This window comes from Syngnathus leptorhynchus, chromosome 19 (genome assembly GCF_054491065.1).
Source record: "Syngnathus leptorhynchus isolate UIUO chromosome 19, UIUO_Slep, whole genome shotgun sequence".
Classification (NCBI taxonomy): domain Eukaryota; kingdom Metazoa; phylum Chordata; class Actinopteri; order Syngnathiformes; family Syngnathidae; genus Syngnathus; species Syngnathus leptorhynchus.
Window position 1 is genome coordinate 5,096,547 of NC_141213.1, and position 22,341 is coordinate 5,118,887.

At 38.9% G+C, this 22,341-nt stretch overlaps 3 protein-coding genes across 4 annotated transcripts; 1 reads left to right on the forward strand and 2 right to left on the reverse strand.

Moving 5' to 3' along the window:
* Positions 1-3,870: 3,870 nt before the first annotated feature.
* Positions 3,871-10,063, reverse strand: plppr4b (phospholipid phosphatase related 4b). Its single transcript, XM_085939302.1, has 7 exons — positions 9,974-10,063; positions 6,811-6,996; positions 6,574-6,703; positions 6,305-6,500; positions 6,172-6,229; positions 5,895-6,068; positions 3,871-5,484 (listed from the first exon to the last, which is right to left on the reverse strand). Exons 1-7 carry the CDS (start codon positions 10,061-10,063, stop codon positions 3,871-3,873), a joined length of 2,448 nt encoding a protein of 815 aa, XP_085795428.1.
* A 3,016-nt stretch (positions 10,064-13,079) lies between these two features.
* LOC147041794 (phospholipid phosphatase-related protein type 5-like) lies at positions 13,080-18,332 on the forward strand. 2 transcript variants are annotated; one of them, XM_085939474.1, is made up of 7 exons: positions 13,080-13,151; positions 13,231-13,419; positions 14,464-14,596; positions 15,443-15,693; positions 16,165-16,341; positions 16,426-16,560; positions 17,154-18,332. In XM_085939474.1, exons 1-7 carry the CDS (start codon positions 13,116-13,118, stop codon positions 17,181-17,183), a joined length of 951 nt encoding a protein of 316 aa, XP_085795600.1. In that variant the 5' UTR covers positions 13,080-13,115; the 3' UTR covers positions 17,184-18,332. The 2 variants fall into 2 exon arrangements, 1 of the variants encoding a protein (XP_085795600.1); XR_015069187.1 differs by adding an exon at positions 16,658-17,043 and having other exon boundaries at positions 13,105-13,419.
* Positions 18,325-21,638, reverse strand: snx7 (sorting nexin 7). The gene is made up of 9 exons (XM_085939473.1): positions 21,401-21,638; positions 20,730-20,912; positions 20,505-20,615; positions 20,246-20,404; positions 19,981-20,179; positions 19,711-19,910; positions 19,544-19,630; positions 18,995-19,153; positions 18,325-18,884 (listed from the first exon to the last, which is right to left on the reverse strand). Exons 1-9 carry the CDS (start codon positions 21,482-21,484, stop codon positions 18,804-18,806), a joined length of 1,263 nt encoding a protein of 420 aa, XP_085795599.1. The 5' UTR covers positions 21,485-21,638; the 3' UTR covers positions 18,325-18,803.
* Positions 21,639-22,341: the final 703 nt, after the last annotated feature.

Here is a 22,341-nt window from a genome sequence, read left to right on the forward strand (position 1 = left end):
AATTGAGATTTGTATAATTCAATTTACTAACTGGGATATAAAGAAAAATATCAGATTAACATTTTGAACAAATTATTAAATATTTAGAAGCTGATCGAGTGTAATTGAGATAAAGCAAGTCAAATCCTTCCTAAACAAGTAAATGTTCCATTCGCTGCATTAATGTGACACAGTAAAACCTGTTAGTCACTTGTCATATGATTCAGATGAGGTGTCGTATCCTTTAAATACCACAGACTCAATTTTTGTGCCGCACTTCTCGTCTCAAGTTGTCAGTGTTATAATATGAATTATATTATGAATGATCATGCATTAAAATTTTATGTGGTGCTGCAAAGCTGGAGCTGTGTGTATATAAATGTTTCACCTAATATTTTGTATATGAGCATGATCTGGACAACTGAAAATTAAATTTGAGCCAAATAAGAAGATCCAGCACACTGACTGTTTTATTAGCAAACTTTAATCATTTAGACAATGCACAATTCATCAACTACCCTGATCAGCGTGCTCAGTTGAGTAAATTGGATTGCTTAAATACATACTTTTCTAAATTCACTACATTTGGTGTTATAAAAACAGACAATATATATTTATTATTAGAACCATTGATAGCAAACATATAAAAGTACTATTGATGAAATATTTTTCTCCTTTTTAAACTCAGCTCAGATGATGATATATATTTTTTTCATGGTGCATAGAATTCATACAGCTCATCACAGTCTCAAAAACAAACATTTATTACACAACCAGTGGCAACACAAGACAATTCATGCAGAGAGCATTAATTCACAGTTTTCCCCCATTCTTCTCTTCTTCATGACAGACATTTTATTCATATTCACCAAAACCAAAATCCAGAGAGGGGTAGTAATGGGACTCATGACACCGAAGTGCATTTTCCTTCTATTCAATAAAAAATGACAGATCAGGCAATGAAGGTGCTTTCAGACGCTGACAGCACCAATGGAAAAAGGGTTTTAGGATTGCATTTAATATTTTAGTCAATTTATGTTGGTCAGTATGATGGTACTTGGAGAGTATTTGTTTTGTTTTTTCTTTGGAGGTACACATTGCGAAAACAAGATATAACCACTAGTTTAGATCATCCATCATTTGCCATCATATATGTGATTTTTTTCAAAGGCTCTGTTATATATAATTTTGCAAGATGTTTAAAAAAAAAACAGTTCAGCTGACTTTCAGTTTCTGAAAAAAAAAATCACACCATTCTCTACATTATCATACAAACCTTAACCTGCTTTGGTTTTGTTTTTTTAATCTGTCTCACACTGCTATAGAAATATTTTGTTTGTTTTCTCACTAGCATGTCCTCTCCCAACAAACACAGACAACTCAATTGTAAATTGTAAAACAATTACAAATAAAGCTGGCTCAACCTTATGGTGCATACTACATAGTGTATATTAGTGACACAAGATTCATCTGGCTTGCATCGAGAACCAAATGTTGAGAAATTGAGAAAAACATTCATATTGATGTTAGACACAATTTGTCTTGTTTTGGAAAAAAAAACCAAAAGTAAAGCAAGACAGATTAATTTATAATTAATTCAGAGTCATATGCCTGGTGCACATCAAGACAGAGATAAAGTAAATTGAGATTGTATAAAAGTTTGCACGTCTTGCATTTTGAACACGCTCAAATCGTTATTCGTGTAGCTAAGATATGCATCCGTTTCCATCCAACGAAATTGTAGAAAATACGGTGCCAGTTAAACAGTACGAAAACCTGCTACGACCGAGGACAGTCCTTGTCAGATGGCGCTACAAAAACAGAGAGCACACATACATAACTGAATGTTATTCCCAACAAACCATGCAGATTAGATAATCAAATGATTTGCTATCTTAAAACATTTTCTATTTTCAGAAAAGATGAATAATCCTGGGGTTGGATATAATTTCACTGAACAATTTACTGGAATGTAATAAGTTTGATTTTCTTCCATTACTGTCCAGCTCAGCAACACTTTGTAAGCCACTTTTGTCCTGTACTTTGGTCAGTGCCCGAAACAATAAAACCCGTCCTTAATACGCTCCAAATCAAATACGGGTATCTAAAGGACAATAATACAGCTACACTAACACATCCACAGTAAATATAAATATTATTCAAGATTACAACTCAGAATATCATTTATTATAACGATTTGTTAGTCGGGCTGCAAGTGTACCTTTTTTTTCAATTTGTATTTCTCATTTTAGGATGGGTAAAATAAAACGGTAAAGCCAAAATAACACAACACAAAGATTTTTGAGTGATGGCATCTACAGCAGTATTGGGTAGTCATACAGAACGATATTTAGTATTGCATTTGTAAATGTAGGCTACAGAAAATAAATATACACTGTACATAATTTCTTTTTCATTTTAGGGAGGGGGGGAAGGCACCCAGAAACATTTTCCTGCGAGCTGAAAACAAACCAGTCATAAAAATTGAAATTATGCTTAGAAGTAATGGTTATTCCTGTTTTTACTCTTAATATTGTCCACAAACAATGCCCGTAAAAACCAAACGACTCTCCGATGGAAGTGTATGGCTAATACCAGAAAATATTCAAATGTTATGTGATAAGGTTAAATATATATATATATATATATATATATATATATATTATTTTTTTCCTGAAAAACAACCTCATCTACTTATACTAACGCATTGGATATAATGATATGGTCCTACAGCATAGAGTACAAGGGAGAGTAAACACTTTCAGTGCAAGTGACAGCTTATTTGACTTCAAAGCTACAGAAGGAATACTAAGCACACTTATGGTTCAAAATCAATTTTTTCTTTTGCGTGCTTATCCACAAAAAGAGCCAAAATATAAAACCGATTTTGTTATGTTATCGTTGTTTTTGTTTGCTTGATTTTACTTTGTACATAGACTTTCATTACAATGTATAATATCTTCTGGTATAGCACCCTTCATCAAAAACAACAACCTTGTCAGAACGTAAACTGCTCTCACAAACATCAACGTCATTTCTTTGCAGTATTCAAATTCTGAAAAGCATGTTTTTTTTTTTTTTTATACTGTCTTTTTTTGATTCATAAAACGTACAGAGCTGTTTAAAAAAAAATCCATCAACACCACTGGTAAATCACAGATAATAAAATAAGTGTCCTTGGTGGCTACAAAGTACACAGTGATTATTTCTGTCAACACTTAAAAGGTTGTGCTTTCGTTAATGTTTACAAAAATCTCATGCTACGTAAATAATTTTTTGGATGGTATATATATTGATTGGTAATATTGTGTAAGAATGCAATTTGCTCGTCCTGTTCATTTTCACGCTAAAAATTGAAACGGAACCATACAAAGAATGTGACATTGCTTTCGTTTTTTTTATTGGTTAGCGAAAGGAGCAAGGATGTCGATCGGAAGACTGTTGACTGGAGTTGTGAGTGCAACACAATAATAAGCAAAAATGTCCTTTGTTCATACCTTCACGAGCTACTAGGCTACAATATACACGTAAATAGCATGTGTTGCTTCAATGATGTCATGCTAAATCCATGTATGTTAAACCAAAGGCAGGTTTAAACAGTCAGCCATTGAACTGTTGACTAGCTCCAGTTAAGTCGCCATGAATGCCATATAAGCTCCAGTCTAATTATTTTTGTCATTTATCAGGTGGAGCGGCTCAATGGCGATTGTCACAACAGCACCGCACCAAGTCTCAGAGACTTGAATGAAACTTGCTGACTGTGTTTGGCAACTGCACCAAGGGAGGAAAAGAATGACTTTGATTAAACAGGAACAGAGGGTGAAAGCATCCTTCAAATCATGCTTCATGATCGATCACATATGGGCCTGAATCCATCAGTCACTCTGTGCATTATTCCTTATTAGGTATGGATGCTCCCTTGTAGAAAACATTCCGGGTGATATCCGGACTGTTTCCTCTCTCTGGAATCAGGATGACATTGTGGCCTTTTCGCCGTAGTGTGGATTCTCGACTAGAGGCGACCGAGGGTATTTCTGATGCCGTGTCTCCAGATCCGGCACCGCTAACATCTCCCGGAGTGACTCTAATCGTAGACAGGCTCTGATTATGGAGCTTCTGCTCTGGTTGGCTTGTATGAACGGTAACGGTGGGCGGGGTCACAGAGGCGGTATTCACGTGATAAGTATGCTTCCTGTCAATCGAGCCTTCTCGTACAGAGTCTGAGCTTTCGGAGTCTCTGTTCAGATCGTTGAGATCGAAGGATTGCCTCAAACTCCCGCTTCCTGTGCTCCCGTGCCCTACGACAGCTCCGTTGCCGTGATCCAGAGATCGCCACCGCCACGATCCGCTTCCATCATTGGAAGGAGCTTGGATGACCGGTTTGTTGTTTTCAGGGTGTGCTTCTATTCGGACGATCGCTCCGGTGCTGCCTGAGACACTTCCTGCGGTACTACCCAGCGAACTGGGTCCTGTGGTGCTACCCGGATCCTTGTCAGTATTAAGAGCTCTGTAGTGAGCCAAGCCCTGGGAACCCGCGACAGTGCTGCTCTCATCCAAGCTTTTGGAATGGGTCTGAAGGAGCCCTTGCTGCTTCGACATAGCGATCACTTGCATGATTCGAGGCTGGGCTTTCTTCCCTTCGTCGTTAGTCCTGCAAACGGCCGTCTTCTCAGCAGCCCTTTGCCAGTTGCCCTGAACTGTGCCATCTACAGAAGAAAGACTATCACTTCCTTCTCCTCCTGTTTTTGGGGAGGTATTGTGGTAATTTTCATGTGATTCTTCCGGAATGTGGACCAGTTGCGAAGACCCAGGTCGCGGTTGCATCAACATTCTGGTTCCTCCCGTTATACCACTGCAGTTACTTGGCAAAGTGGTACTCGCTCCTGTGGCCAGTTTGGACAAATATGCGTGAGCTTCAAAACTTGCCTCCAGACCCATTGCCGACGGTTCGGAGCTGGATCGGACCTCCATGCTGCCGTGGTGGTGAGGATGCTGAGAGGGCTGAACGGGTAAGTCTGCTGAAGGGGGGAAACAATCCGGCACTTGGAGAGTGCATTTATGGTTGTTTTTACTTTTCCACTGTGACAAAAGCTGCTTTGAACGGCTGGAATCCATGGAGGCGTGGTGAAGGGTAGCAGCGTGACGTCTGGCCGCTTCCTCGTACGCCGCTATGGCCTGCGGTGTGTGGACGCGAGGGAGAGTATGGCTAAAGGTCACCACGGTCTCTTTGCTGCGTGGGCTGTGGGACGAGAGCCCATCCGCATCTCTGCCTGAACACTTCAAGCTATCGTCACCCTTCTGTTGCGGAAGACCCCGATGTAGAAGGCCTTCGGATTGGGAGGCGGGAAGGCCGGGCTCCACCGATGCGCTGGCTTTCATTTGCAGGTGGTGAAGGACTGCCTCTTGGCTAATGTGTGGTAAGGAGCAGGTGGGGCAGTGGGGCTGGGAAGGGAGGCTACTGTTTGTCTCTTCACTAGGGAGGAAATTTCCAACTGCATACAAACCCTGGCAACACATCAAAACATTTCACGTAGGAGTACCGCACTATATTATACTAGGCATTGAGTAGCTGCTCACAACCATTTACAGCATATCAAAAGCTGGATTGGCTAAAAGTAAAAGTTTGAAAAGGATGAAGTAAAGTCTATTATTCTACGTTTTAATCTCTTTCCAGAGAACACGTGCAGCACACACTTATTAAGCTCTAAAAATTGTATTTGAAAAAATAGATAATAGGACTTTTGTCTGGCAGAACTATTTCTACAGTTCCAATGCTACCAATGTGATCATGTTATAATGCATCCCTTGATGTGGATGTCTGGAAAAAGGTTAATCAAAAAACAAAGCTAGTGGTGACCTAAGACTTTTTTTTATTTTTTATTTTTATAAATGTGCTAAAACATAGGAAGACTCACCAGATAGACAGCAATGGCTCCACCAAGCAGAAATCCCAGATAGACATCAATGGCATGGTTCTTGTACTGAATAATCCGAGTCAGACCACAAATAATAGCACAGATGATGAAGGAGAAGACCAGCAAGGGCTTGAGCAATTTGGACGAGTCTGTCAGTGTGCTGTTGAAGTACATCTGTTGACACAATCACTAATGTTCATTCTGCACTGTGATTAAGTTAAACATTCAAAGCAGCCAATGGGGGGAGAATTTTATATTTGCATGTGCACCAACTCACCGAAACATAGACAGCTGCAAAAGATGCCAGAGTAGCGTGCTGGGATGGGAATGATTTTCTGCAAAAGATACAAAGATAATTCAATGCAAATCATTTTTTAAATGATTTGAAATATTCATGATTTCAAGCTGACCTGCCCTGGTTTATTGCGACAGTATCCACCCCGGAGCAGATATCGTCCATGATGTAAGGGTTCTGCTCACAGCTGATGTTTAGAGTGGTGTAGTTGGGTTTACAAACTGTGAGGAAGTAAGGAGCTGGGTAGCCCGTCATCAGCTGGAGGATGTCCGTGATGAGGGCGGTCGCACAAAGACCAAATGCGTGAACACCTGCGGAAAATCACAAAACAAGTGTCAACCTGAAAAGTAAAAACAGAAACTAACAGCGTATGAGGAACCGTACCGATAAAACGAATTGCTCGCCGAATGAAAGAGTTGAAGTTGCAGCCAGCTGCGTTGATGTTCGCCTCTGCTCCAGATCGGCTTTTTCTTCGAGAGAGACAACAAAATAGAATGGCCTCCCCGATCATGATCTGTTAACACAAGACCACACTTTGGATATAGAAGTTCGAAAACAACAAATGGGATCATGCTTCAAGACATTATATCGAAGCAAGTAAAAATTTGACTGGTCTTATACCGTGATGGCAGGTCCTGCAAAAGCCAGGCTAAGTAGCATCAACAGGGGGATGACCTCATGATTAGGGTCGATGTAAGGTAGGCTCAGACTGCGGTCATGACAGTTAAAGCCAGACTTCACTGGCTTGAACAAATCTGTCCACTCCAGGAAGTACAAGCTGACCATAGACGACACCAGGATAGGCAGCTAGAGAAGAAACACAACAGAGGCAGAAAATTGAATGTCCAGACAAAAATGTCAAGAGGATAAATATAAGGTTACCCAAGTGCTAAGTGCTACAAATGTTCCCCATAACGCTATGCTTCAATGACAAAAGTAATTTGATTTGATAATAAGGCTAGAGGCATGGAAATTAGATTTAGATTCCATTGATTGAAGTCGCCATGTGGAATTTAATTCCATTTTATGTACAGGCTGAATTACCGCTACCTTGCGGCACTTTTCGTCGATGGCCTTTTCCATGCTCAGAATGTTCATTCACTGTTTTGATGCTAATTTGTTTGAAGAGCTCCATTCCCCAGGTCCTGGTGTGTGGGTGTATTTATGTGGACCTGAATGTTTGCTAAACCCAGCATGACTTCTTTTCTTTCAGTCTTTCTTCAGTTTGCATCTTCTGGGGTAGTTGATAAAGTTTCCCATGAACAGAAGACATCATGAAGAAATCATATCCACCGATTAATTGACAAAATAATCGACGGATTAATCGATGATTCAAATAATAGTATAATTCAAATAATATTAAAATTTCTACATCATCCTAGTTGTGTATCTAAAGCTACAATCTCATATCGATCACACATGTCTCCATAAAGTGTATCGTCACACTGCAAAAAAGTCTTTGAAATAAATGTTCATTTAAACCCATGAAATGTTTCGACTGGCAATTATGTGGATAGCAATTGACGTTGTGTATGAGAAGAGCAAACGAGCAGGCCAACGCGTTTGTGTCAGGCTTTCAGTGATTGCAAGGGGAGATCAGAGAAAAGACACTGGCATTTGAATAATAGATGTGTAAAAATGGAAATGGGGCTCCATTGGGCCTTGACTAGAAGTCAGTTTGGCAGGGACACAGGCAGGGATAGATATGTACCTCTCAAAACTTTGTTCCGTATTGATCAATTTATATTCCTTTCAAAACATGAAATGATTAAAAAAAAAAAAAAATCAATGTTTCTAATTCAATTTAAGTTCATATGTGATTACAGCAGGATGCTGAAGTTGTAGAGGACGAGCAAATATTTTTGTTTAAAGATTTAATAGAGTGATTCGAATGAATTAGAATTCAAGGGATCAAACGACAGAGTTCCGAGAGAATGATGCGAATGAGAATGAGGAAACAGTTGCTCATCTGTAAGGACTTCAACTTAGGAGACAGAGAAAGCTTTCATGGAAAGACGCTAGTTTATATACTGAGTACTTTTGATGTGCTCATGAGCAATTCCTTACGCTACAATAACTCATTAAATAAGAACATGAAAGCTTCAAATCAGTTTGAACCACTCCTATATTTACTCTTCTGTTATTGCCTAATTTAGCATGTACTGTATTGATGGTTCAACTATTATGTAACCTAAATTCAGTTTCTATCTCCCATACTAACCTCCTTAACGGACTTACATTGTTGTTTTTTTTCAGCTAGTGAATCCTAAATTTGGTTGATCTCACTTTAACAATAATTTCGAAGTCCCAGGACTCCCCCGTTGCAAATGGGTTTCCTCGAGGCTCTGTTTTCCTTTTTTTTAATCATCCTCCCACTCAGGCAAATCCTCAGAAAATGTGTTGGAGAAATTATGCTTCAGTGTTACACAAATACAATCCATAAAACGGAGCTTCTGAACACGGTTTCTATTTATATATCATATACACTTCATGTTATATATGCAAACATTATATAAATATATATGAAAGGGGGATTGAGTGAATCGTCTATGATCGCCTAAACTCTCTGTCAACTAGTGACCGACTTAAGAATTAGCTGGAGTGGGTATAATTTTATGTGCAAGTGTTATAATTCGCCAAGCAGAACTTTCAGCACTGACCTCATTTTGATAAGGCTACTGCTTCTTGCAAAACAATACAAGGCAAGGATACTTTAGCAAATGCCTACTAAATCCTCAAATCTAAGAGTTCTTATTCTAAACGTCTTTGTCAACCAAATTGAGAAGATAAGGAAAAAGCCCCCTTGTGTGAAATCTAACCAAAAGGAGTCATGCAACATCTATCGTACAGCATTAGAAGCAAATCTATAATATATGACAGCAGTTAGATTGTCGAGCCACGGGCCACTGGTGAATTAGAGCATGCATAAATTGTCAAGCTGGAGAAGAGAGGCAGTCACCACAAGCTACAGTACATGAAATCTTTTTGAACTATATCCCATTGGTTGTTTTACCATCAAATTTGAAGTGGAAGCAATTTAATTGAAGTATTCATTGTGACTTTCTGCTTTTGTCCTCCGGAGCTGGGTGTGTGAAACTTTTCATTGGGAGGTGGAGGGGGGGGGGACATTACACTTATGTTTGCACTCAAAGTGACTCATGACTGAAACCACGTGTGTATATTACATATCAATAAATAATAAAAGGAACATATTTGACTGAGCAATCATCTTTTTTAAAAGGATTTTTATAACAAATGTTTACTGTTGATATTTAAACATCACACAATGTAAATATGAAGGGGAAAAATATTTTGACTTTAAATGCATTTTGTAAGAATGATGAAAAAGTAAATTTTCATATTGGCTCATATCATTTCCAAGTGCATACAAATGATACCCTCCCCCCAGCATCCTCTACCTGGCCTTGACTTTGACACTTGTGCCCTCGACTCATGTTAAACCCACTAGTGATGGTCTGTTTCTATTTCTGACTGAAATGTCATTTCCTGCAAATGCCGATGAGTCCCTAATGAATATGTGTTAACAGTTTGCCTTTTTTTTTAATGCATCTGCAGCTGCAACATAAACTTAATCTTATATTTTACCACACAATGGATGTGTTATTTTTTTATGTTAGGTCTAGAAACAGCAGGTCATTTAATTTTGACGTTACTGTGTGTAAAATCTTGACGATTTTTATTTGACCTACATAAACCAAATGATGGCACATGCTTTTGAATGTATCCATAATCCAGCAGGCAATGAACAAATGAATTGACCCACCTCAACAAAATAGAAACAGGGGAGCAGGCTGACACTGTCCTTGGTTTGAATTCCCTTTTCTCTTGCAGACATGGCCAGACCTCCAGACATCGACACGGATCCGAGATGAGGCACGGATGGCTCTGCTTGGCGATCAGGAGCGCTCCATGCCCTTATTTCTACATGCAAGCTCTGAACGTATCTTCCATATGCTGCAAAATGCCAAATCAGTCTGCAAATCTTTCTTTCTCTTTGCTTTTTTTTCTCTTTCAGATATTTTCTTTTTTGAATGAATATGATCTAGCTAGAGGCTCAGTTCCAAGCATGTTCTACGCTGGAAAGCAAGCAGAGCACGGACGCGGTGACAGGAGGATCATCAGAACGCGCATGCGCACTGAATCCAATTTTACAGCATGTTTCACTTCGCGATGGGAAGGTTGAAAATTTAATACGTGTCTTACTAATTTACTTAATAACCTCCATTAGGGAAAAATAGTTGAGTCAGCACTCCTTTCAATTGCGTCATAATGCATGACCCAGGATCTTACATTCTCTTGTCCACATTTGAGTGCTGCACAGACAAAAAGTTCTTTCAACAAAAAAAAAAAGGTTTTCACTAATAAAGTCCTGAAAAAACATTATTGCGTGGTTTTGATTAACTTTTTAGCTACGAGTTAATAATGTTTTTGCTGTAATTGCTAAGAACATAAGATATGATGCTTTTTGCAAAACTTCTCAAAGAGATCATATGAGGGCATCACAGAACATGAGACACCTGTTGAAGGTTCCATGTGTGGGGATTATTATTTTTTGGGGGGGAAATGCCAAGTTACTTTTTGAAAAAGAGAGCTGGCTTGCCAAGTGCGGTGTGCTGTGTTTCCCCCAGATGGCACTAATGCCAAGTGGATGGAGCAAACGGGGGATTCTGACTATATACATGATTTAAAAAAAAAAAAAAAAAAAGGTTTCCAATATAACAGAATAAACATGTCAGTAACCTTATGCCAGATCATCAAGCCAGAGAATGGGTGGTCTTTCCCTCATCCTTACTTTTAATTGTATTTTGTTAGGAATTGCACATAAATAAATAAAATTGTGGAGACATATCAAACCGCGTGGAGTGCACCAAGGCTAAAAAAAGTAGTGATTTTGAAAAGTGAATCTTATTTTGAATCATCTTCATTCTTAAAGTGCCCTCGCTCAATGCTGAGCCAAAAATGAGAATCTTGTGTCATGGGATGCTTATTTGAACACAAATGATGCAGCCACAAGGCAACATTCAGCGTTCGGGTTGTTGCCACGGTGACTGTGAAGTGAAATAAAGTGCTTGCTATAGTGGAGTGTTCATGCATGTTAACAAGAAAAGGGTTACAAGTCATCACTGTTGTTAGGTTAGGGTGAAAATCTCATCTTTTGCACTCAGATGTAATTGATCACAATTTATTATGTCCGTTTTTTTCCGCAATTGTGGCCACTAGTAATAGAAATACTAGAAAGTGATTAATATATTATCCAGTGTAAATAGTACATTTATGGAATGCTTTTCTGAATGCTTATAGTTGTTCTACATTAAAAAAATAAAATAATGATTTGCCTGTTTTTCTGGGTTGGTCACGAGACAATGCAAACCTGAGGGCAGGTTGGACGCTAATTCCTGTCGACAGCAGAGGGCGCTAGAATATTAAAATGTTCTTATATGGATCAAGATGGGTGGAATAATCTGTTGATAATTGTTATTCCAGCAAAGCAATATTTCTCAGAATACAAGGCTGTCCATAGTTTGAGGTATTTGCAGCCTCTTAATACTACTAGTGTTTTTTCAATATTGGAAGAAAAACATTATTTTGAGGTCGTGGCATGAGACAATAGCACATACACAATAAATGAGTTCTTCAAAATCACCAAGTGCAGTGTTAAAAGACTTAGACTTATGTGAAATTACCTATGGCCTTGACTAACATCTCTAAATCTAATTCATCATTTCACTTCAATTTCCATTTGGACAGTGACATGAATTAACTAAATACATTACATTGAACTGAGCTTCTATGGGACATCCCAGACCTCATATTTCTATTCAAGAGCACTGCATGAAGTGCTTTGACATCAGCGAGACATGAGAATAAATATTTCACTGAGCATGCATGTACAGTAGATAAGCAGGGACTACTTAAAAAATAGAGTCCAACCCTCTTCTGCAGTGCTTTTAGTTTGTATGCACATGTGAAAGCAATTTGACAGAACAGTTCTATTTGAGTCCATTCATACTTTAGGCAGAAAAAAAAAAAATCCTAATCATGTAATTTTGTTCTGTGGGTAAAAAAATTGGATGTAATTTCAGTGGACTGAGAAATTATTGATATGCTTTTGAATATGATGTGTGTGGTTGTTAGCTTGGGTGATTTTGCATGTTGTATTCCTTGTATCTGGGTCATACTGCTGCCTTTGGCATAGTAATGGTTCAAAACACAGTGTCGGCATTTCTTCTCTCTCTCTCACAAATGCTTTAGTTCCTCACTGTTTCCTCTGAGTAAATTACGAGTCCTTATTTGTCTCTTTTGGTAATTGGATATTACATATGAGACAAACCAGGTGGAAACTGTTTTTTTTTTTTTTCCCGGATATTATTCAAGGTACTATTTAAGTATTTGTGGTTAATCAAAATAAATCTTATCTTACATCCATCAGATAGGTTTGGATGATATCGCCCTTTTGAATTCCCCCCCCCCCCGCATTGGACCAGTAACTCAAAGCATTGAAACAATAAATTGTCGCTGACCAATGGTGTCAGTGACCATATTGCTCGAGCCACTCTAGCTTCAGAGAAGAATAAATCCTACTTCAGCGTTTCCAAAGCTAAAACATAAATGTCAGCGCATAGATCCTTCTATCTTTCCTTTCTGTCTCTTTCTCTCATGTAAAGGAGGTGATCTGTGGCCAATGTGGAAAGCATCCTCCTTTGGACATGCATTAGTCACTTTCAAAATGCTTTACACGCTCATAAACACCCATTCGCTCTCCCTCCCTTCCTTCCTTTCTTCTTTTCCAACCCCCTGTCTTTTTCTCCCCCTCACACATTGGTTGTAGCTGCAGGAGAGACAGAGCAAATTAGGGTTGGGGAGCCATCACGAGAGGGAGGCTCGTCACGAAAAGCTGAGCAGCCATGAACTGCTGCCAGAATGGAGGAGGGGGATGCTGGGTTAGAAGAGCGAGGGAAATAGAATTCTTTGCAAATTAAATGTATGTCATTTTCAATTTGCATCATGTTGTACTTTCAGTTGGTGATCATGGCTGGGACTGTCATGCTGGCGTATTACTTTGAATACACTGATACGTTCAGTGTGCACGTGCAGGGATTCTTTTGCTACGATACGACCTACACTAAACCCTACCTTGGACCGGAGGATCACAGCGCCATCCCGCCCATCCTGCTGTATGCCGTAGTAGCGGTGTTGCCAACGTTACTGGTGAGTCTGCTTCATCAAAATGAAGTTAGATGGAGAAAATGGATCTTGAATGAACTGTACCTAAGTAGAAACAGCAATCCCCTTAAATTGAGTTTGAACCCCGAGAGAGAACAAAACGATCATGAACAATGTGAGTGAGTGATTAGTATGTTTACGGTGATGTCATTTTTGTTTTTGGCATCAACGCTGCATTCTCGCTTTCGTGCTCGAGTCTGTTGAAACTGCGATAGGAGTGACAGAATACTATTAACTATAGATAATAATAATAAGAATCCTTTTTTGAATAAAGCACTTCTAATATGGCAAAAAATAGTGTTACAAAACTAGTTAAAAAATAAAAAACCAAACAAATAAATAAATGAATGAAATGGGTGGAACCTCCAAGGTCAAGGATGCAAAAAAAAAAATCTCCACTGTGACTATCTTTGTGTGTCTGCTCAACATCAACCTCAAGTGTATACCGTATTATTTTCCCAATTGTTGTCTCACAATTTTGTATGATCTTTGGAAAAGCACGGAAGAAAAAAAAAAAAAAACTATAATGAAATGTAACATTATGGATTTAACCCATTTTCCTTGGGCGAGAGAGATACTCTGGTGAGCTGAACCTACTAAAACATGGGAGTTGTCGCATCTGGTGCCAAACGTGGAGCTCAGCAAAAACACCCTGAGCATAGCGTCTTGACAGCAGTTTATTTACACACTTCATAAGCAATCCAAATATGCACAGTTCAGCTCTTCTGTCAGGTCAGCAGCGTCCAATATGTCTTCTGAGCATCTCTCTTTCCAATTTGTACCGCTCCCCCGAGCAACATGGTGCTGCCAATTTAAAGAGAACTACTGATGATAAACGGGTGTAATTTACTCAGTGGCTGAAACCACTTGCCGCCACCACAAACATGAACTAGAAAGTCTTTTTTATTTTACTGCTTTAGACAGAATGTACAAATGTTATTCCAAGTAAACCCAATGCGAACTTTTTGTTGCGAGCTGCCACCATTAAAATGTGTAAATGTTGTCTTGTCTGATTTTCTTCTCCAACAGATCACAATAACAGAGACGGTGCTATTTCTGGTCCAATATACATCAAAAGAGTTTGACAATTCAGAGAAGACTGTTGCCACAGGAGACTGCTGCTATCTCAACCCGCTTGTCCGCAGGACATTTCGTTTCCTTGGTACAGTACAATATTTACGAAGTGGTATTTAGTTTTGGGTTAAATTTCATAACGGACCAATCATGCACTATGACCTTTAAAGCTGAAAGTAATTTGACCTCAAATATTTTGAATGCATGTCGAAATAACTTTTGGGCGGTGCCAGCAATTTTTTCCATTCTCCTTTTGGACTAATTAATGAACTTGAAAACTTTTGCCGATGTATAATCATTGCACCGTAGAAAAATAAGATTCAAGTCAATAATTAACACTTCACTGTGCATACATGGTCACATACTGTTATTCCTTTTTTTTTTATACAGCAGATGCATTAACTGAATATTTGATGGTGAGTCCCCAGCACAGTGTGTCTTTTGTAATAAACCTCAAATCCGCCTTAGAAAAAGCGCTTTGATGCTTTCTTCGCCACTGTTTGATCATTGGTAACAGTTAGTACATATTTTTAGTGCAATGCAAAGAAAACGCATCGCTCCTGCAGCTTTATTAAATTGAATTATGTTCATGCCCTAATAAGCAATTTTAGAGGTTAAGGATGGCTAGCTAGAAAGCAGCAGTCATCCGTAAAACACAAAGCGCCTACATCGCCACGTTTGTGGCGGGGGGTAGGGGGGTGGGGGAAGTAGGACGGAATTGGAACGATGAGCCTCTGCCGCAAGTGAGTCACACAAGGCTTGACAAAATGCATTTATTGCTTTTTAGAAATGGACCTGTCAACATCTGGAGCCTCACAATGCTGCTATGACAAAGAAAATTGCTATACGTTTAAAACAATATGCACAGACTAAGGGGAATTATTATTAGAATCACAATTTAATCAAATAATCTTTCTGTGTTTTTCTGTCCTAGGAGTTTACACCTTTGGGCTCTTCACTGTTGACATCTTTGTCAACGCAGGCCAAGTAGTGACGGGAAACCTGGCCCCTTATTTCATGACCATCTGTAAACCAAACTACACAGCGCTGGGTTGCCATCAGGCCCTCCGTTATATCAACCATCAGGAGGCCTGCACAGGAAACCAGAATGATATTCTGCATGCCCGAAAAACATTCCCTTCCAAGGAGGCTGCTCTCAGCATATATGCTGCACTCTACTTGGCTGTGAGTTCTTCATTTGATTTTCTTATACATTCAATGGAAACAATTTTCCCAATTGATTTAACCGTGAGACAATCGATCGGACAATTACACAATTCCGTTGTGTTTCTTTTGCTTGATATTATTTGGGTCGCCTTCAGTTACGTGACAAGGTGCAACAGCGGTTTGCGACCGAAAAAAAAAAAAAAACTCAGAGAACGCGATGAAGGGTGACAGCAGAAGCTTAAAAAAGAAGCAAGGAGTCAGTAAATTTTACAGGAGAAGCGTCAGCTTTTAGTTGTTTTCCTTGCTTTTTGAGTCTGTGCGTGCATCCAGTAATTGTAAGCACAGATGTCAGATATGGGTCACATTAAAGTCAATGTCATACAACAAACAATTCAGACTATGAAAACATGCTTATTGAGAAAATCCCCCAAGACCAGAAAATAGCATAACAAATAAATAATCTTGATTTGTTTTCGATCTTCCTTTCAGATGTACGTGACGTGCACAGTTCAGGTAAAAGGCACTCGTCTTGCCAAACCGGTTTTGTCCCTCGCCCTTATGTGTCTGGCCTTCCTCACGGGATTAAATCGCATCGCGGAATACCGTAACCACTGGTCAGATGTCATCGCTGGCTTCTTGATTGGCACTGCCATCGCCACGTTCTTAGTGAGTTCCAAAACAATACAATCAAATCTAACTACAAAAGTGGATGGAAAGGATTTTTTGTTTTTGTTTTTGTTCTCTGCTTAGGTGGTGTGCGTGGTTCATTTTTTCAAAGGGAAGTTGCTACTGAATGATGACACGCCGATAGATTTGCAAGCGCACACGACAATTCTGGGCATGGGCCAAGTTGAGAGTCCTCTGGAGAAGTACATCGCCTCACAGGTCAGTGCAATGTTTGTTGACAATATTCTGCAAATTGTGGTTCTTTTAATTGCAACTGATATCATCTTATATGATTTTTTTTTTTTTTTTTACGTAGACGATTCTCAAAAAATTAGGATAACGTGAGGTAAAGATAAGTGACAACTATGCACGTCTCTCCTGGGACAAGCTCTGATGTAACAAAAGAGGGCAGCAGCATATTGGAGTCGAAGAGTAACATTTTGCCTGCCAATGATACAAACAAACTGTCTGGGAGCTGATCCAGTAGTCCATTAAATTCAAATGTCTACAGCAAAAAAAAAAAATTAAAAAATCCAAATCCATCTGTGAAAATTTCAGTTGCCTGAAGATGCACAAAAAAAAAAAAAAAAATCTCTTCACAAACTCGGCTATGGCTAAGCTTGGCAGAAAACAACCAGCCTAAAAATAGCACAGCAAGGAAGCCTTGGAGCTAAACCGGCCAAACTGAAAAAAAAAAGACAGGTATGAAAGAATTTAGAAAAGAAGCTGGGCAGTATTTTTGCATTATCATGTGTTACATAATAGCTCATCACTTCTGAACGTATATGTGTTTTTCTTTTCCTTTGCCGTAGAATCACATCACATTTGCTGAGGTCACATGACATGGAGTCAGCGGTGTAGCAGATGCATAGGAAGAGCCCCACGTTTCGCAATCCAATTAGCCCCAGTGCAACTGTCTACCCCAACCTCCTCGCTGTGTCTGGTTTCTGTACATATTTTTTTGAATTCTATGAAGCTTTCATCTCAAGAAAACAAATGAACAGAAGCGGTAAGGTCTTCATCTATGCATTAATTATTCTGTTTGTCTATACCAGATCCTCACCTCCCAAATGCAGGTGGCTAAAAGAATAAAAAGTATTCTTGACAGGATAGTGTATTTTTAATGGGTCCTAATGGATCATCAATATTTGAAGCTTTTTACTTTCCTTCAATGGCAATGTCGCCAATATCAGGTTCGTTAATGGTGTCAAGAAAAACAAAATGGGCTCAGGTTGAAGTAGAAATATATAAAATTAATTAAGGCACAGGCAGCATAGCGAGAGCTACACAAATCCTTATTCTAGGAGGAGATTAGAAGTAAAATCATTCGCAAGAAAATTTGCAAAAGATAATCTAAGGCACTTTGCACTATCAGGTGGGCACTTACAATCATATTCATTTTCAACTATGACAAATAATTGACTTTTACTGTATAATGTCACAATCCAAGTAAGGTGGCCACAGTGGTGGCAAGATAAAATCTCAGGAAACTAATACCAAAAATATTGCTTTATAATAAATGAGAATAAAACTTCCAAGAAAACCCAACATGATCAAATGTGTTTCCAAAGACTTTTCTTATCATTTGGAGGAAAAAAAAATAAAAAATCTATGGTGTATGTTGCACGTGCTATCACAGTATATTCAAAAGAAAACCGAATTGTATTTGATTGATGATATATCTATAAATATTCTTTAGGTCACATGTTTACTCAATGTACTTTTAATTTTCTGACCAAGCACTGTTTTGAGTGTTCCCGTCAATATATCCTTTTGTCTCTAAATGTCGGTGTTCATGTGAGTTCAATATTTTATGGATGGTGATATTCATTGTTCATTCTGCATTACAAATAGAAATTTTAAGTCTTCTAATATTGTGCGGTTTATATTTTTCACAACCCATGGAAAGTTGTTTGATTTTTGCGTTGGTGTTGTTCCTCTTCCATGTTTTAAAATATGGCTTTCATTAATAAAAACAAATACTTCAATCAATCAAATGTATTTTTTAATCAAGTATGTTTACAATACACTGTGTTTAATGTACACAGTATCATTACTAATCAAATGATCTAAAACACAGAGATTAAATTTGATGTTAGTTTCTCAAATGAAAGAAAATAGCAGCTTTTATGAACAAATTAGTGTTAGTTGCATTGCGTCAACATCCTTGATGATGAATGAAACTAATTTTGTAAATGTACATTCGACTTCTATGGGTTCTATATGCAAATATAAACATATTAATACAGAATATTACAATCTTTGAACAAACCTAGCAAGGTGATGTTTAAGTCATGCAAAAGAACATTTCAATACGAAATGAGGGATGCGTGCTGATTTATAATGAGATATTTTTGGGTTGTTGTCAGTTTACATATGTCAGCCATTGTGGGTATAAAAGGGGACATACATACATTGAGGATTTTTTTTTCAAGGGAATATTCGAGACAAATTTGGCTTCATTAATTTAGAGTATCTTCATCTTGATGCTCAATGGGATCCCTTCTTTGAGATAAGAGGAATGATTCCCACACTGCAAGGCACTGCAAGACAAGTTTTCTTTTATCTATTTTTGTAAAGCACTTTGGGTACCAGTTGGCTATATCAATATTTTTGGGGGGATAATAGCTAACTAATGGGATTTGACACTCACCTTTTCATAGCATTCCACATTCTTCTCAGCGGTTGAGATGAAAGCAGATTTGAGGTCAGCTCTCATATTGTTCTGCCAGTTGACCCAATCGCCCTTCAATGCATTGTTAGCCGTTTCCATTCGATCTGCCAGAACCTCAACTTCTTTCTCCAGATGACCCTAAAAACATGCCAGAGCAAATATTACGCCTTTGTATCATCGGAATTACCTGTGGCCTGTTTTATAATATTCTATTAACTCAAACAAGGTACTAAATGAATTGTGATTCTAAATTAGAGTGACAGCACCCTCTCCTGGCCTTAGGGGGTCATAACATGGTCAGTTCAAAACACAAATAGGTGAAAATCCACAATAAACAATTTATACCACTCCCAATCAATTTAAAAGCATTTAAAATTATGATCTTAAAATATATTCAGTACAGGTTTCAGTAGACTCAATTAGTGGAACTCAGATTTATACCCAACCTTCCCTCTCGGCACGCTCGATGATGAAAGACAAAGACATTCTTCAGTTTACAGGGAGAAGGAAGGAAAGTGACACACTTACAACATCTTGGTCTGCTTTTTTGGATGCAAGGGCTTCGTTTTTTGTCTCAAAGTATGCCTGGATATTGTCCCGCCGTTTCATCACATTCTATTACAATTAAACATAAATCCAAATTGGGTGATTTGCAGCACTTGAATTTACGATGAACTTGTTTGGTTCCAACTCACCTTTATCACCTCGGTGCAGAGCACGTACTCATGAAAGGTCGGGACCATCACATCGGAAAGATGGTGGATCTGCTTTTCTGTTTCTTTGCTACATTGGTCCATACAGTTGGCCACAAGTTGCAGTGGGTCATGCAGGTCCTCTTCCACCTCAGCCCATTGGCTGTAGAGAGGCCCGTACTGTTTTAGCTCATCCAAATACTCTAAAGACAGACATGTTGAAATTGAACACAAAGTATTCAAAGTAATATTTCAATTGCAGTTCTGGAATACCTCGCTGCTCCTTGATGATCCTCTGAGTGACCTTGTCAACAGACGAGATCTTGTAGCCAAAGTTTTCCACGTATTCATGCATAAGTGTGAACTCCTCCGGACGGCTCTTGATGCCCCACACCGAGCTGGCCACCGATCGGACCGTGTCGCCCATTCGACTCAAGAAGCCCGGACCCTGTTTCTTGTGAGTCGACAGATCCTGCAGAAGTTTCAAAAGAAACTCAAACAGTGTGTGTGTGCAAGTCATGTTTTGAGCACGTCATACCTGGGCCGTTAGGAAGAGTTTAAAGTGCTGATTAAAAGACAGAATGGGATGCCCGGCGATTTTAGTGAGAAAGCCATGAAGTGCTTTCTTCCTTGTCTCTATGAAGTCATCATTGAAGCGTTCCACCATGCCTTTCATCACAAACTTTTCCGGAAGAGGCTAAACGGAAGAGCACACTTTTAAATGTTAGACTGTTGATTGTCTATAATATCCACATAGGATTGATTTTGACTTGATGGATTTTATTAGTTTGACATACAAAAACAATGAGGGTTGGATGGGTTTCCTCCAGTTTGCTTCGTAGCCAAACGAAATCCTGGTAGCGGCGGAGCACTTCATACTCACAAGAGTCAAACTCACTCCTCGTTGTCTGGAGAGAGAAAATTACAAATTTACACTTACAGTTCATAATGCAGCTTAAATCATTTCCAATATATATATATATATTTTTTTTTAAAGTCGATATTTCTGCCTCCTACTTTACCTTGGTCATGACTCTGTACATGATGAAGGTCTCAATAGCTGTCACATGACTCTCCGGACTGTCAACTGTTACAAACAAGTCTTTAGTGTTGTCACTCTGCTCTTCATCTTCATCGAGTTGGTACTGGTTGACCATGGAGCTGGGTGAGTTGGGCGTTGGATCCTCGTCTGTCAGTAAGATTTTCTGAAGCAAACACAACACGTATTGCCAATTCACAATAGTTTGGGAAATTGGCTTTTCAAAACGTCACTGTAATCAAAGTGGATTTGTGGAAATTCAGCAACCTAAATTTGTATGAACAGAACAATTATATTTTTCTTTCTATGCAATAGTTTTGTGGAAAAAGTTCCATCTGCCCTGTCTTTGGAATAAAAACATTTTCCCCTCCCAGACAACGCAAATGCTTCAAGCGTGAACAAATAAGTGAAAAACGAAGTCTTTGGGCGGCGTAGAGCTGCTGATTGAAGTACAAAGGTCAACTTGTTTGCTGATTCCAGACTTGTATTGTTGCCCCTTTTCAAAGCACAAGGGGAGCATTTCTGCAACCAAAATATCAAAAGTCTTCTGCAAAATCGTCACGCGATAGTGTTTTGACTGGAACCTCATCCACGTCACAAGCGTTGCAAGTTTGCAACTGTTCAAAAAGTGGGAGTCAGGAAGTTTGACTGTACCTTACTGAAAACCTCCAGATCTTCATCTTCTTCCAAATCCAACATGTCTTTTGACAAAACCACAGAGTTGGTCTGATTATTCATCTTGCAACTTTTAACATGAATGAGTGCGAGCCAAGAACTTCCTCAACTTCTATGCAAACACAAACCACGGAATAGTCATTCTTTCGAAATAAAAGCGCATATTTTCAAAATAAGTGCATGCACAGTGCAGTATCGGCTCTCTGCTTCCTCCTGGCGCGTCAAACTGGTTTCGGCTGCTTGCACAAAAAGTTGTGGCGTTCCCCTTAAATTCTTGGTTTGTCTTTCTCGTGCACGCCCCCGTCCGTCTAATTAGACCCACCCAGTCGTAGGCGCGGCAAACTGCACCTACCAAGATGCACCAAAAGATGTCGCTGTTGCACAAGTTCAGCACGACAACGTCACGGACGCAACTTTCCAAAGCGCCTTTTTCTTTTATTTCTTTATTTAATGGGAGGTAGCCTGCTTCATTTTGAATCGGAAAAATACAACATAATAGCTATTTATTGATAATATATCATCCGATGAGTCAAATGATGGAAACTTGTGGCCATTATCATGTTTGCATCCTCAGGAGAGTAACAAATTCCAAATATTTGTTGGCCTTTCAATTAGAAGCTGTTTTCTACAAATCCATTTGATTCAGTAGAGGAAAACTAAAGCACAGAATTAAATTGATCCAGACAAAGCCTGGGTATGATCAAGCCGAGGCTTATCAACTAATTTATGTCAAAATGGAAAGAAAAATATTTCAGACAAAATTCGTATAAGTATGCAAAGATTATGTTAAATGTGCACTATTGGGTCGATTCAATGTGTGTGTGTCTCCCTCCCAAGCCTTTCGGATTAGAGTCTCCTGTAATGGTTTTACAAAGGTCAGGGTTTTCACTGGTTGGGATGTAGCATCAGCCTGTATTTAA

Coding starts and splice junctions, on each gene's coding strand:
- plppr4b (XM_085939302.1), bottom strand. CDS start 10,063: ATGTCTGGAGGTCTGGCCATGTCTGCAAGAGAAAAGGGAATTCAAACC. Junction 6,230..6,304: donor GTCGCAATAAACCAGGGCAG/GTCAGCTTGAAA, acceptor TATCTTTTGCAG/AAAATCATTCCCATCCCAGC. Junction 5,485..5,894: donor GAGCCATTGCTGTCTATCTG/GTGAGTCTTCCT, acceptor ATGTGTTGCCAG/GGTTTGTATGCAGTTGGAAA.
- LOC147041794 (XM_085939474.1), top strand. CDS start 13,116: ATGAACTGCTGCCAGAATGGAGGAGGGGGATGCTGG. Junction 13,152..13,230: donor ATGGAGGAGGGGGATGCTGG/GTTAGAAGAGCG, acceptor TTGTACTTTCAG/TTGGTGATCATGGCTGGGAC. Junction 15,694..16,164: donor ATGCTGCACTCTACTTGGCT/GTGAGTTCTTCA, acceptor TCTTCCTTTCAG/ATGTACGTGACGTGCACAGT.
- snx7 (XM_085939473.1), bottom strand. CDS start 21,484: ATGAATAATCAGACCAACTCTGTGGTTTTGTCAAAAGACATGTTGGAT. Junction 20,616..20,729: donor TGTACAGAGTCATGACCAAG/GTAAAGTAGGAG, acceptor TTCTCTCTCCAG/ACAACGAGGAGTGAGTTTGA. Junction 19,631..19,710: donor TCTGCACCGAGGTGATAAAG/GTGAGTTGGAAC, acceptor TAATTGTAATAG/AATGTGATGAAACGGCGGGA.